The sequence below is a fragment of the Hemiscyllium ocellatum genome, chromosome 12, assembly GCF_020745735.1.
Source record: "Hemiscyllium ocellatum isolate sHemOce1 chromosome 12, sHemOce1.pat.X.cur, whole genome shotgun sequence".
In the NCBI taxonomy this organism is placed as follows: domain Eukaryota; kingdom Metazoa; phylum Chordata; class Chondrichthyes; order Orectolobiformes; family Hemiscylliidae; genus Hemiscyllium; species Hemiscyllium ocellatum.
Window position 1 is genome coordinate 84,145,994 of NC_083412.1, and position 15,127 is coordinate 84,161,120.

Below are 15,127 nucleotides of genomic sequence, written 5' to 3' on the forward strand. Positions count from 1 at the left end.
ACCCTCCGCCTCTCGAATGATCCAAAGTTCATCCAGCTCCAGCTCCAGTTCCCTAACATAGTTTTTGAGGACCTGGAGTTGGGTGCACTTCCCACAGATGAAGTCAACAGGGAGACTAGTGGTGACCCTAACCTCCCACATTCTGCAGGAGGAACATTCAACTGCCCTCCCATTATTCTAAATTCCCAAAGAGACTGTAGAAAAATTAAGAATAAAAACAAAGCTAGTTATCTTACCAATCCAGTGCACATAACTTTTTTTGGTTAGAGGAAGAGGATGGGTGGGTGACACTACCTAAGTAGTGTTTCAGGAAATGCAACAGCCCAAATATATTACTTCTCTTACTCAGTAGTCCCGTGTCCACTCCTGCTCATCGTGCGCTCTGCCTGTTCATGAGGTAAGTTTTCAAATCAGTGATTTACCTACCCGTCAGCCCCCTGGTCGTTACTCCCACTCTTCTTGCTTCTGAAACAAAAATGGAGGGCCCCGATGCTCAAGGTAAGTATTTATATCAGTGATTCACCTTCCTGTCAGGTCCCGGGTCGATGCCCCCACTGCTGCTGACATCATTCCAGGACAAAGCAGTCCACTTGATTGGCACCACATTCACAAATATCCATTCATCCACCACCATAGCACAATAGCAGCAGTGTGTACTACCTACAAAATGCACCGCAGGAATTCAGGAAAGATCCTCAGACAGCACCTTCTGAACCCATGCCACTTCTATCTAGAAGGACAAGGCCAGCAGATTCATGGGAATACCAGCATTCCCCTCCAAGGCACTCACTGTCCTGACAAGAAAATATATTGTCCTTCACTGTCACTGGGTCAAAATCCTGGAATTCCCTCCCTAAGGGCATTGTGGATCGAACTACAGCACATGGACAGCAGCAGGTCAAGAAGGTAGGGAAATAAGGAACAGGCAATAAATGCCAGCCCAGGTAATGAGACCCATATCCCACAAGTGAATAAAAATGAAAAGTTCCTTTGATAAGGAATCCAGTATTCTACCAGTGGTCTGGCTAGTTTCTTGTCTACTTTTAGCAAAACATCTCAACCTTTATATTTCGTACTCTCTGAAATAAAGGCCAACATGCTATTTACTTTCTCTATTACCCACTGACCATGAATGCTGGCGTTTTGTAATTCATGAATGGCAATTCCTAAATCCTTCTGCTCTATCGTTTTCTGCTGTGTTTCTCCATTTAAATAATAATCAGCTTCTTTACTCTTCCTACCAAAATGCACAATCTCATGTTATATTCCACTTGCCAACTTTTTTGCCCAGTCACTTAACCTTTTATATCCCTCTAAGACTCTTGTGTCATCCTCACCAGCTGCCTTCCATTTCATTTTTGCTTGGTCCACAAATTGGCAATATTATATTCACTTTCCGCATCTAAGTCATTAATACAGGTTGAAAATGCCCCCCTTATCCCAATTCTCTGTTTTCTGTGAGTTATCTAATTTGCTATCCATGTTAATATACCATCTCCAGCACCATGGGCTCTTACATTATTAAGTAGCCATACCTTACAGCCTGGATGAGATTGGAGTAAGTGGGAGAGGGTGTTAATCCATAGTCCGGAATACCCTAGCTTTGTTGGGAGACAGTGTATGACCAGACTGGCATGTCAGGGCTGGCAGGCCTTCAGGGTGAGAGAGATACATGTTTACATTTTCCAGGTTGTTTTCAAGCACTCGGAGTGAGAGAGCCTCTTTATCTGCAACACTTGGGTGACGAGGGGATAGTTCTTCAACAGTGGCCTGCACAACACGGTAATGCTTAAACCTATGGGGATTCATTTGCAATCTTCATCAGCATTGAAGCTGCTTTTTAACTGCTGTCCTTGTGTACATATTGAAGGGGCAATCACAAAATATGACTGCACTTTGGGACATCATTCACAGGAAGTGATTTGATATTGGGCAGAGAGTCATCAGCCTGTCATTATCTGTGTAGTTTCAGGAGGTCAAAATTCATTCTGTTATGATTTGACCCATTCCCCCTTGAAGGGACGTTATTTGAAGTTCCCTTCTTCCCACTGGTGTGACATTCTGTGGGTCTCTCTCTCTGTTTCTCTCTCTCCAGACTGCCACTTAATTTGCAACTACAGCCATTTTTGGCTGCATCAGGCCTCTTTTGAAAAATAATTTTGGAATTGCAAGTTAAAAATATCCACAATGCTTTAGAGTCCAGACTTGTGTTCATCCCATTAGTTGTGTGTGTATGTCATATCATCATATAGCATGGAAAGAGAGCCTTCAGCCTAACTCACCCATACCAACCAGATATTCCAATCTGACCAAATCCCATTTGCCAGCACTTGGCCCATATCAGCTAAATTATTCCTATTCATAAACCCATCCAGATGCCTTTCAAATGTTGCAATTGTACCTGCTCCACCACTTCCTCTGGCAGCTTGCTCCACACACACATCATCTTCTGCGTGAAAAAGCCCCTCAGGTCATTTTTTAAATCTTTCCCCTCTCACCTTAAACCTATGCCCTCTAGTTTGGGACTCCCCCACCTCTCTAATTTCAAACAATGTTGATCTTGTTAACGTTGATCTTACTTTGCAGCTGTAATCTTGTATGGCTTGCTGGCAACACCCCCTTGTAAACCTTTTCTGCACCTTCCCATGTTTAGCAACATCCTTCCTGGAGAAGGGCAACCAGAATTGTACACAGTATTCTTGTCCTTGGGATACAAGACATAGTGCAAGAGTGTTATGGAAAGCTTTGGGGGTGATTCTCTGACTGTGGTTAGACAAATTAAGACTGGTACCGGGTGAGTGTGGTTTGTGAAGCTGGGCAGTGGAAGTTTCTCCATGCAACTTGATCACACGTGATGTATTTCCAGAAGTAGCAGTAACATTGAAAACCCAGAATCATTCAATGACCAGTTCAGATGGTAAAGACGATTTTTTTGGATGGATAAATTAAGTAAAAGGAAAGCCTTCAAGCATCTCTTTAGTACAGATATTTAATTAATGTCAGTCCACCACTCATTTCCTGTTGCCTTGTAAGTATTGTCCTTTCAATATTTTTCAATTATCTCTGGAATGCCAGTATTGAATCCCTTCCATCACCTGTTCAGGTAGTGCATTCCAGATCAAAACAGCTCACTGAGAGCAGACTGCTTTCTCATGTCACCTCAATTTCTTCTGTCAATTATTTTGAATCTATCTCCTCTGATACTAATCAGACAGCCAGCGAAAGCAGTTTATGTATTGCTTTGAAATGAATGATGATTTTGAACATCTCAAATATATTTCATAGAATACTGAAGGTTAGGGTAACCATCCAGCTTATTGAGTCCGTGTCCAACCTACCAATGATTTCAAACTGGAGACTACAGTTCCAAAAGGAAAGGTAAATGAAAATATGTCATGGGAATTTAGGCAGCGTATCAGAAGAAGCAATCCTGTATATGAACCAATTGGAAATTGCGATGGGTTGTGGGGATGGTGGAGAACTGTGTGTTCTTTCTTGATGAACTATCTGAAATGTGATACAAATTCCTAAACATTTTCATGATAAGGTGTCTCTGCTCTGCCATGCCCAAGGAGGAAGTGATTTGGGATTTTGATCCTCAAAGGCTATCATTAGCCCCTTCCTATTTGTCATCTCTATAGTTTCACATGACAACATCATCCAAAATTATAGTGTAAAACCACACCGACAGTATTCTGATGCTTTCAGTAAATCTCTCAAACTCCCCACTGCCTATAAACTGTCAAATTGCCCATCCAAAGTCCAGGATGGGGTGAACTCAAATTTTCAGCAACTCAATGCAGTGAAGACTGAAACATTCCCTAGCCATTAGTTCTATTCCTGTGTATGTCTGAGACAACTTATTCACATTCACCACTTACATTTGAGGTGACGGGAGCTCATTAGAGATCCTGTGTTTCCATGGGTGCTGACTCTTCTTTTGAAAACATTGAACATTTACACTTTGACGGGCTACTCAATACTCAGCTTTGGCAATTAATTGTAGTTTTATGAAGGTCAGATTTGGTTTTCTCTCATTTCACTTTAATTTTGCCAGTCATGCCCAGAGCTACTTCTGTCTTCATTAGATTGTTCACTATTGTAACAATAGTTTGGATGTGATGTGGCATTAGTCTTTGGACTGGACTACTTGCCATACCTTTGGTCAGTGTTCCTTTCCACTCAAGGAATTCCTTGAATGAGTCTGTGCATGAGATGCTTGATTTCCTTTGCCTCTTTGGCAATTGGCAGTGCAGCTTCAGGCTTTTAATTTAACTGGGGATGGTTTGGGCATGATGTATGGTGTTGAATTTTCCAACCATTTATGAAGCAAAGGTAATCTTTGTTCATGAATTGAGTGTGATTCTCACTCATCACAATGTCTGGTATACTCTGATGACTTCTACAATCTCACTGGCTATCATTGACAGCACTTAATTTAATTACCTGTAGTTAGAATAATACTTGATGATGATCAGTTCCTGTGAAGAAGAGGAAGAGTGAAGACATTTATTCAAGCTTTATCCACAGTCCATCTGGGATGTTATGGGTCAAAGTGGATCTTTATTTTGCTGAGCTTGTTATTTGTTACAAGCTCTAAATTGCATGATGTGGTCCTTAATGTCATTGCTCATGTATTTTTAAAAATTAATTATGTAGCTATTTCATTGCTTTGCTACTGACAGTGGAAATAATTCTAAACCTGTTTCATACCTCTTTTATTTTCCAGCAAGGAGTGGAAAATGCTTTTGACTTACCGCATAATTCAAATTTACAGATTGCTGTTGTTTTCTTTACAGTAGCTGGCTCTCTCGCAGCTCTGGAAATCCATTCTGCCTCGGCTGTACCACTCCTCATATCATGTTCCAAGTGAAGTGTCAAATGGTTGCGACAGACTGCTCAAGAAGGCACTTATGACAGAGTACAGGTCTTACAATCACAACAGGCCAGTCAGTACACGCAGCAGAATTGCTTTGCTCCAGTCACAGGCTGAATCTTACCCTATAGATGGGCATGTATGATAAATGCCAGGTGAATTATTCAAGCAAGAACAGACCATATGCAGTGGAATGAGGTGGAGGATGAAGAAAAAAGCAGAATAACAGAATCACAAACTCACAAACTAACTGGCATGCAATTAGTAAATTGACACTTGCTTGTGTCCTAATATTAACATAGTTAGTGATAGTTAGTGTAAGTCAAGGCTAGGATAATTTTTGAGTGTGCATGAGGATGCTCACAAGTATCAGTAGAACCGTTGATGACAGGTAATGGAAACGGTGAAAATTGATAGCAGGAATGTACTGGAAAGATTGGCTGTGCTCAGATTAGATAGGTTGGCTGATTAGAATGGCTTGTATTCCTTGCAGGCTGTTGGAGAAACTGGAGATAGCAGAAAGGCTTGTCATAAATTTCCAGTCTTTCCCAGATAAGGGGGGAGGTGCTACAGAATTAGAGAGTGACGTAAGAGTATAAGAACATAAGGAATAGGAGCAGGAGTAGGCCATCTGGCCCCTTGAGTCTCCTCTGCCATTCAATATGATCATGGCTGATCTTTTCATGGACTCAGCTCCACTTACCTACCAGCTCACTATAACACTTCATTCCTTTACTGTACAAAAGTCTATCTATCTTTGTCTTAAAAACGTTCTTTGAGGTAGCCTCGACTCCCTCACTGGGCAGGAAATTCCACAGATACATAACCCTTTAGGTGAAGACATTCCTCCTCAGCTCAGTCCGAAATCTGTTCCTCCTTAATTTGAAGCAATGTTTCTTGTTCTAGTTTCACCAGCCAGTGGAAACAACCTCCTTGCTTCTATCTTATCTATTCCCTTCATAATTTTGTATGTTTCTTATAGATCCCCCTCAATCTTCTAAATTCCAATGAGTGTCATCCCAGTCTACTCAGCCTCGCCTCATAAGGCAATCCTCTCAACTCCAGAATCAATCTAGTGAGCCACCCTTATTTGAGAAACCATCAAAGACATTCCTGCTGACTATAGGTCAGTTATTTTAGCATTGGCACTGGCTAAGGTTTTAAAAACAATAATCAGGGAAAACAAAATCAACAAACATTGGAGATTTCTAAGTTATTTAAGGCAAGGCAGCGCACAGACTTTTAACTGGCAGATTACACTTGGCTAGTTTAATTGAATTTATTCATGAGAAGGTTGATAACTGGAATGCAATGGATGTTGTCTTAATGGATTTTAGGCAAATATTTGACAAATTACCACATAAAAAGCTGTCTAAAAATTGAGTATCTTGGATTAGAAGAGTCAGCTTGGATAAAAACAAAAATTGGTTTAAGGACAGGATTGTGCAAGAGTCATAGAGGTGTACAACACAGAAGAAAGGCCTTTTACCCCATTGAATTTTCACCAGTCAAACCTTTCTAACTATTTTAATCCCATTTTCCTGTAATTGGCCCACAGCTTTGTATGCCTCAGCATTGTAATTGTGCATTTAATATTCTTAAATGTTGTGTGAAGGTGACAAGAAAACATTATTAGCTGATGGTACAAGAATGTTGGACACAGATTTAAGGTTTTGACCAAGTGTTGTAAAGTAGGGAATTGTGAGGAAGAATCTCTTATCAGAGATTCAATGCCAATGAGTTTGGCAGAAGCAGAGACAATAAATGATTGTGAAAGGGAATTGCATGGGCATTTGAGGCAATTAAACATACAGGGCCATGGGATATACTGAAGAGTAGCACTGACCGGATTGTTCCACAAAGTACTAGCATGGACTTGATGGGCCAAATGGCTTCTTTCTGTTCTGTTATGGCTCAAAGGGGAGAATTCTTTTTTTTCCTTCTTTCCTCGATTTTATTTTATTTTGAGATTTTTAGCTTTTTTATTACTTTATTATGAACTGGAGCGAGCTCAGTTGTGGAAGCAGCTGTGGTAATGCCATTGCAGGTTTGTTGGTGTCCAGAGTGTGCCAGCGGCTAGGGAGCCTGGATCGGGCCTTTGACTGTCAGAGGTCGGTCTCAACATGGGAAGAGTGAGTCCAACATGGCAGTGAGAGAGGTCCCCTATGTTCTGGGGTAGTGCTGACAGCAGGCAAATCAAGGTCTCCTGGTATTTCCGGAGAGCCAGGGCAGGGGGAGCAGGCTAAAGTGGGGGAGACCAAACCCTGGTTGGGAGTGGGAGTCCAGCAAGGCTCAGCACTTAAAGACTGTAATGTTGGACTTTTAAATTTGCTTCTCCATTTTTCTAGTTATCACTAAGAAGGACTGTAATGTTTAACTTTTAACTTGTTTCTTTACTTTTCCCCTTTACTAAGATTTTGTACCCAGGTACCTTTTAGTATGTAAGATGGTGCTAGGAAGGGTGACAGTGTACGCTTTTCTAAGTACTCACGTCTATGTGACAATAAATTAAATTCTAATTCTAATTTAATGCACTCTTATAAAGTGAATTTAGAGGTGGGTGGATATTTAGTTGCTGCGATGGTGACATGACCATGCCATTTCAGGGTGGATTGGCTGATGGCTGGTCATCGCAATGAAACTCTTCAGTGGGAAATCAATGGCCACACAAAGGCCTCACCTTCCTGCCGCTGGTATTCGATCCAGTACAGGTGAAGCCGTCACCACAAGAGAAGCTGGAAAAGCTATTGCAGCACTTCAGGAGATGATGGGGGAGCATATGTGAGAGGCATGTGGGATCCCTTATCCAAAGTGCTTGATTGCAAACCCTGGCATTGAGAAGGGGTTGGGGTGTACTTGATCCACTGTCACTTGCTGCTGATTCCTCCCCCTCCATGACTGCCATCCAGTACTCATTCACCTGTGGCCCAGGTTGCTCAGGAAATGGAGGCCTTTCCCCGGGTGCATGGGGAACAGGTACCACCGTTCATAATGCTGCTGCTACATGGAATGGGAAGCTGCCTGTTTCTAATTCACTGGCAGCTCTTAGAGAGTGAAGGGGTGGGGCTAGGGTGTGTTGGCTGAGGGTTTAGAGTCCCTGCTCCCAGAAAAGGTCCACCACTTACCACTTATGTACCTGAGAAGCTGTTAAACCAGTGGACGTTTCCCAGAGGAAGTGACAGTGGGTCTCAATGTTTCTCTAAACAATGAATGAGACCATAGTTGTTTGCATTAAATACTGCTCCATGTGCTGGAATCTCTGACCAGATGGGAACCAGTGGTTCAACCTGTTGTCTTCCTATTTCCCATAACTATATGCACTTCCTTTATTGGGTGGCACGGTGGCTGAGTTGTTAGCATTGCTGCCTCATAGTGCCAAGAACCTGGGTTTGATTCCAGCTTTAGGTGACTCTCTGGAGTTTGCATGTTTTCCCCCTATCTGTGTTAGGTATTCTCCAAGGGCTGCAGTTTCCTCCCACAGTTCAAAGATAAGCAGGTTAAATGGATTTTTGAGTGGTAAGTGTGCAGGTTAGATGGGTTAGCCATGGGAAATGGAGAGTTATGGGGGTAGGTTAGGGGGTGGGTCTGGGTACAGTGCTCTTCCAAGGCTGGGTGTGGACTTGATGGGCCAAATGACCTGTTTCTTGCACTACAGGGATTGAGCTAGAAAATGAGAATGAAGTGCTCGCTGGTGACCAGTGCAACAGCTCGAATTATGATCTGTGAAAATTTGCACCATGAATCGCAAACAAACCCAAAAGTTGTATCCATATCGATAAATGAAAATACTATTGTGGGGAAAGAGAGAATGGAATTAATTGGAAAACTCTGTCAAAGAGCAAGCATACTTTATGATGGGTTGAATTGCCTTCTTCTGAACAGTGTCAAATGGTGATAATAAAAAAGTTACTTGGATTTTTTGTGTCTGTCTTTATTTCATTGAGCAGTTTTACGAATGTAAACACATTTAGATATGCAGGGCAGTCAGGCAGAGCATTGAATAATGAAATTCAACCCAACAAATGTTAAATATTGAATGGGAGATGGAAAAGTATGTGATGTGAATGTGGAATGAGTACTTCATTCTGGCAAGGAGCGGGTTAGAGCAGTTCGGTTAGAGTTATGGAAATCCTCCAACTGCAAGAGCTTGGCGTGAAGATAAAATCAGCTTTGGAATAATATTTGAATTGCCAATTTATTTGAAACTTGCAGGCTGAAACCACATTGTGTGGTATTAATATCTATTGGGTTGGCTTAGTGTATGAAATTTTTCCATTTTCTATTTGCACATAGGCCACTGGTTAATGAATTTGTTAAAATAAAGGACAGAAGAATGCCTTTGAGTATACTTATTCATGCAATAACACATTTGTTACTAACATACTGTGACTTCAAAGCTAATTCTTAAATCTCTACACAAACGTCAGAACAGTCAGCTGAGTCCAAATGTTCAATACAAAACTGCAGACTTGCTAATAGTGAAACAAGCAGCAAACTCATTGTAGTCTTTTGGCATGGAGTAGGATTGCATTCCCTATCTTTGCTTTGTCAGTCTGAAAGATAAGAACATTTCCACAAAAGTGTTTTCTTCAGCACGAAGCCTTCGACACATGCTGTGTGCAAACTTTGACTTTTCTTTGGCAGGACATGGCTGACTTTGAATTTTTTTGAATTCTTCAGTAAATTTAAACTTTCATGACACATCAAAGATGAACTTTTATTCCAGTAACTTAATATTAATTTCCAAGGCAGTGCTTTGTAAACAGATCTGTGAGGGGCTCCTGAAAGGACTTTCACCTTTTCTCAATGGCATGGTAGCCCAATGGTTAGCACTGCTCCCTCACAGTGCCAGGGACCTGGATTCGATCCCACCCTCGGGTTACTGATTGTGTGGAGTTCGCACATTCTCCCCTTATCTGTGTGGGTGCCCTTTGGGTGCTTCAGTTTCCTCCCATAGTCCGAGGCTAAGGTAGGTTAGCCATGGGAAAGTGCCCCATGGTTTCCCAGGATGTGCACGCTGGGTGGGTTAGCCAAGGGGAATGCAGTGTTACAGGGATTGGGTGGGATGCTGTTCGGAGGGCTGGTGTGGAGTTGATGGGCTGAATGGCCTACCTCCTGCACTGTAGTGATTCTATTAAAATGGACTCTGCCTTCTGGCTATTTGCCCTGCCCCACTATCCCCTCTTCCCAATATGTTCTGCACTACTATAGCATTGCCGTAGCTTAATGAGGTAGAATTGCATAGCACTTACAGCATAAAATGGCCACTGGGTCCAAATGACCCATTTAGATGTTTATCAGTCGACAATCAGTCTTCTCCCATCTGCCTTCCTTACCCGAAAGCAAAACCTTCCTTTCCCTCTCTCCTGTATCTATCTAGCTTATGCAATTCACCTGAACTGTAACTGAATTAGAAACAGTTCTGATCAGGTTCACTCAGCTGATTCCTGGGATAAATGGGTTGTCTTATTGTGAAAGGTTGGGCCTACATTAATTCAAGATTAGAAGAATGAGAGGTGACTTCAATGAAACATATTAGATTCTGACGGGGCTGTTTTGATGGAACCTAGCAGTAGGGAGATTAAAAATAGTATAATAGAATCCCTACAGTGTGGAAACAGGCCCAACCAGTCCACACTGACCCTCCGGAGAGTAACCCACCCAGATCCATTCCTCTACATTTACCCCTGACTAATACACCTAACCTACACACCGCTGGACACCATGGGTAATTTAGCAAGGCCAATTCACCTGACCTGCACATCTTTGGATTGTGAGAGAAAACCAGAGCACTTGGAGGAAACCCACACAGGCACGGGGAGAATGTGCAAACTCCACCAGACACTTGCCCTAAGCTGGAATCGAGCTCGGGCTGCTGGCACTGTGAGGCAGTAGTGCTAACCATTGAGTCACCGTGCCACCCATAAAACTAAGGGATTAATGCAGAAATGAGAAGTAATTTCTTCTCTCAAGAATTTATTAGGGGTCAGAATTCTCATCCCCAGGGAGCAGTGGAGGCTGGGCCATTGAACGAATTCAAACTTGAGAAATTTTAAGCTTGCAAGGATTGAAGAGTTAGGAGGGCAGGCAGGAAAGTAAAGACACAGTTATATCAGCCATGATCTTATTGAATAGTTGAGCAGGCTCGATGGGCTGAGTGACCTTTGACTACTTCAATATCAAACATTCTTATGCTCTTATATTTTTCTTTTGTCAGCAATTATCATAAATAAACAACATTGTGTGCAAAACATATTTCCCTAAATTCTTTATTGGGTTTTCTGTGACCATTTTAAATTTATAGACATAGTTCTGGCATTATCTCCTCCGTGTCCAGGGGGATTGCTGGTGCATGAATAAAAAATAATTTCCAATGTTTTTACTTGTAACTATTATGTGATATCAAAGGTCTGTGACAATAAATTGCTGCAAGTGATCAGTTTTGAGTTGAGCAAAGTGCAATTTAATACCATTAAATTTGCATTGAGTATCAGTGTGACACAGTTAATAGGGCTCTTATCTCTTTGTAAGAACACCCTCAAGATCAACTCCAGGACCTGAGCACATTATTTGCAGTGTCATTCAGGACAAAACTGAGGGAGTGTCATAAAAGCATGATCAGATTCAAACTGATTTTCATGATTCTCATGCAACAACATAATTCTTTCTAGTTCTTATTCAAGGTTGACCTCACAATTGTCACCATCAAATACAGAAGGATGGACATTCACCTCATCACTTTATGGAATGTTTTTGCCTGAATGATTTCTAAATGGTGAGAAACTAAGAACTGTGGACTAGCAAAGAGAGTTCAGATAATTACGTACACTCAAGGTAAAACCAGATCGCATTTTATTTCCAAACAAAATGTTGGGATAGTGTGCCTCTTTCTTTCCTGAAAGGTTTTTCTTGCTAGACCAATTGAAGTCCTGAATTTGCAATTATCTAGGTTTTGATTTCAGGTGTAGTGGGTCAAAAGTACACCTGAGCTATAGATCAGTATAGATCAAATTGAATGATGGAACAGTCTTTAGTATTGAATGGCTGTGATACGTTCTTATATTTCTATTACAGAAGAAGCCTTGAGAACCGAGATTGCCACATCAATGGATAAAGATGTCTTTTCCAGGTTCTGTGGTATCTGCTGATTCCGTACTTGTACTGTCCAATGGACTCCTTTTGAAGACATATTTTTCTTCTGACAGGATTTCTCATTTCTTTAATCTTTTTACTCCATTGTCTTTTGTTTGCTTCCTCCTGTTGAATCAAATATAAAACTACCTCCTCTCATGGCCAAGTATAACCCCTTAGCACCTGTCTCCAACTGTGACATGATCGCTGTGTGAGTCTAGTGCTTGGCTCATGGTCAGACTGTTTTAATGAAAGTCAAGAGGCTGTTATCAGGAGCCAGTGCTGTGGTAGGGAAGCTAGGAAGTCAAAATAGTGGCGACTGGGAACAGCTTACTGGGATGTAGAGGATAATATTTGTGATGGGTGCAACTCAACAGACAAGGGTGGGGGAAGATAGCGTTTTGGAAGACGTTAATTAGTAAGGAAGGGGCATGACAGACACCTACATCCTGGCTTTGACAGGGGTCAGTGCAGCATGAAAGCTGCCCTAGCTAACCTAGCAAGGCTCAGAGGGTAATGTTGGGACATGAAGAGATAAGTGAAAGCATTGGATCTATCAGCCGAGGTGCTTGTGCCAATTTTGAGTGCTATGGAAGCTACCTTTTCAGGTGAGAATCAGACAGGCAGCAATGTATTGAAAAAATGTACCTAGGGCACACAAAACTCTCCCACTGAGCAAACAAGGAGTGAATGGTACAAATGTAATGTTTCCTGCAGATACAGATGTAGGAGCAGAAATTAGGCCATTCAGCACATCAACTCTGCTCTGCCATTCAATCATGGCTAATAAGTTTCTCATCCCCAATCTTCTGCTTTCTCCCTGTAACCCTGGATCCCCTTGATATTCAAGAACCAATCAATCTCAGTCTTAAATATACTCAATGACCTGGCCTTCACAGCTTTCTGTGGCAATGAACTCCATAGATTCACACTCTTTGGTTGAAGAAGTTTCTCCTTATCTCCATTCTAAAAGGTCTTCCTTTTACTCTGAGGCATGCCCTCATGCTCTATTTTCTCCTTATAGTGGAAAATTCTTCTCAATATCCACTCCGTCCAGGCCATTCAGTATTGTGTACGTTTCAATTAGAACCCCCCTCATCCTTCTAAACTCCATCGAATATAAACCCAAGTCCTCAAACGTTCCTCATATATTAAGTTTATCATTTCTTGGACCATTCTCGTGAATCTCTTTGAACGTGCTCCATGGCTAGTACATTCTTCCTGAGATATGGGGCACAAAACTGCACACAATACTCCAAATATGAGTCATTCTATATTCTATTATTGTGCATGCCACAGATAGTTTGATTACTTTTCCCACTGTGTGAATTGATTGATAAAAGTTGTTACTTGTGAAGCAATAAGAGGCTTCTTATTGTGGGCAACTGTTTTTTCTTAACTAATAACACATTGGCCTGGACATTCTGAGGGATGGCAATCACAGTTGGAATGATATTCTGCTCACATGTCTTTTTTTAACTGGGAACTCCCATCTTGGTGGGTGAGGTGTCAAGTGGTTAGGATGCCAGGGAAGAAGAGTGCTAAGTCAGTGATGGACTGCTTATGGTTGGATGGTGTGTTGAGAAGGATGGATGAGGGGTGGTTAGGATTAGTGGGAGATGGAGTTGCCGTGCTGGCTGGGATGAGGAGGGATGGAGTTGTCACAGCCCGGAATTGGTACCGACGATCAAAGGGGTGATGTCGGTATCACTGGTTGCCATAGATGTTTCAGGTTGGCAGGAGAAGGGGTGTTAGGCTAGGAGTGGATGTCTTAGAAGAAAAAGTGAGGACTATAGATGCTGCAGATCAGAATCGAGACTGTGATGCTGGAAAAGCACAGCAGGTCAGGCAGCATCTGAGGAGCAGAAGAATCGATGTGTCGTGCATAAATCTTTCCTGATTGTAGGGCTTATGCCTGAAAGATCGATTCTCCTGCTCCTCAGATGCTGCCTGACCTGCTGTGCTTTTCCAGCACCATAGTCTTGGCTAGGAGTGGATGTCTTGCCATGAGAGAGAATTGTTTCTTGTTAAATGCTTTATTAATGCTGCAGCTTGCCTCATTAATATTCAGTTTCCGATCTCGCCAAATTCGCCTGACAAGCTGGATGTTGCAAATTCTCAATGTGGAATTCAGAATGGTTACCCTGGTGACTTCAGTTCTTCACTGGCCATGAAGTGTCGCTACATTTCTCAATGGCATCTCCAGAACCATAGCCACCAGCCACGTGCACTCCTCATCCAGGGACATTGGCATCTGGATATTTGCAAACATCCATGGCCATCATCATGTCTCTCGATTCACTTACAGGATGGTCAGGAAGCACAGACATGCATTAAGGGGGGATACCAGCAGCTAGCATCGAAAGGACACTGCCTGCACGGACAGGTACACAGCTCATGGAGTGGACAGGCTGCATTTCAGAGCTCTCACTTAGTGCTAGCTCAGTTAATGTTTACCTGTCTGATTGTATCATGCCTGCCTTGCCTTGTCGTGCTAACTAATGCAGTCAAACAACCAGTCAGCTTGCCTTGCCAGTCTGCAGTCCTCAGTCAGAGAGTCTTAGAGATGTACAGCATGGAACCAGACCCTTTGGTCCATCCCGGCCATGCTGACCAGATATCCCAACCCAATCTAGTCCCACCTGCCAGCATCTGGCCCATATCCCTCCAAACTCTTCCTATTCATATACCCAGCCAAATGCCTCTTAAATGTTGCAATTGTACTAACCTCCACCACTTCCTCTGGCAGCTCATTCCATACATGTACCACCTTCAGTGTGAAAAAGTTGCCCTTCATTCTTTTTATATCTTTCCCCTCTCACCCTAAACCTATGCCTCTAGTTCTGGACTTCCGATCCCAGGGAAAATACTTTGTCTATTTATCCTATCCATGCCCCTCATATTTTGTAAACCTCTATAAGGTCATTCCTCAGCCTCCGACACCCCAGAGAAAACAGCCCCAGCCCATTCAGCCTCTCCCTCTAGCTCAGATCCTCCAACCCTGGCAACATCCTTGTAAATCTTTTCTGAACCCTTTCACATTTCACAACATCTTTCTGATAGGAAGGAGACCAGAATTGCATGCAATATTCCAACAGTGGCCTAACCAATGTCCTGTAC

At 42.3% G+C, this 15,127-nt stretch overlaps 1 protein-coding gene across 1 annotated transcript in view; it reads left to right on the top strand.

Moving 5' to 3' along the window:
* The first annotated feature begins 476 nt into the window (after window positions 1-476).
* LOC132820621 (immunoglobulin superfamily member 5-like) overlaps window positions 477-15,127 on the top strand; it is a 154,570-nt gene continuing 139,919 nt past the window's right edge. The window contains exon 1 of the mRNA XM_060832824.1: window positions 477-498. Coding sequence (XP_060688807.1) covers window positions 477-498 — 22 coding nt within the window. The remainder of the gene's footprint in view (window positions 499-15,127) is intronic.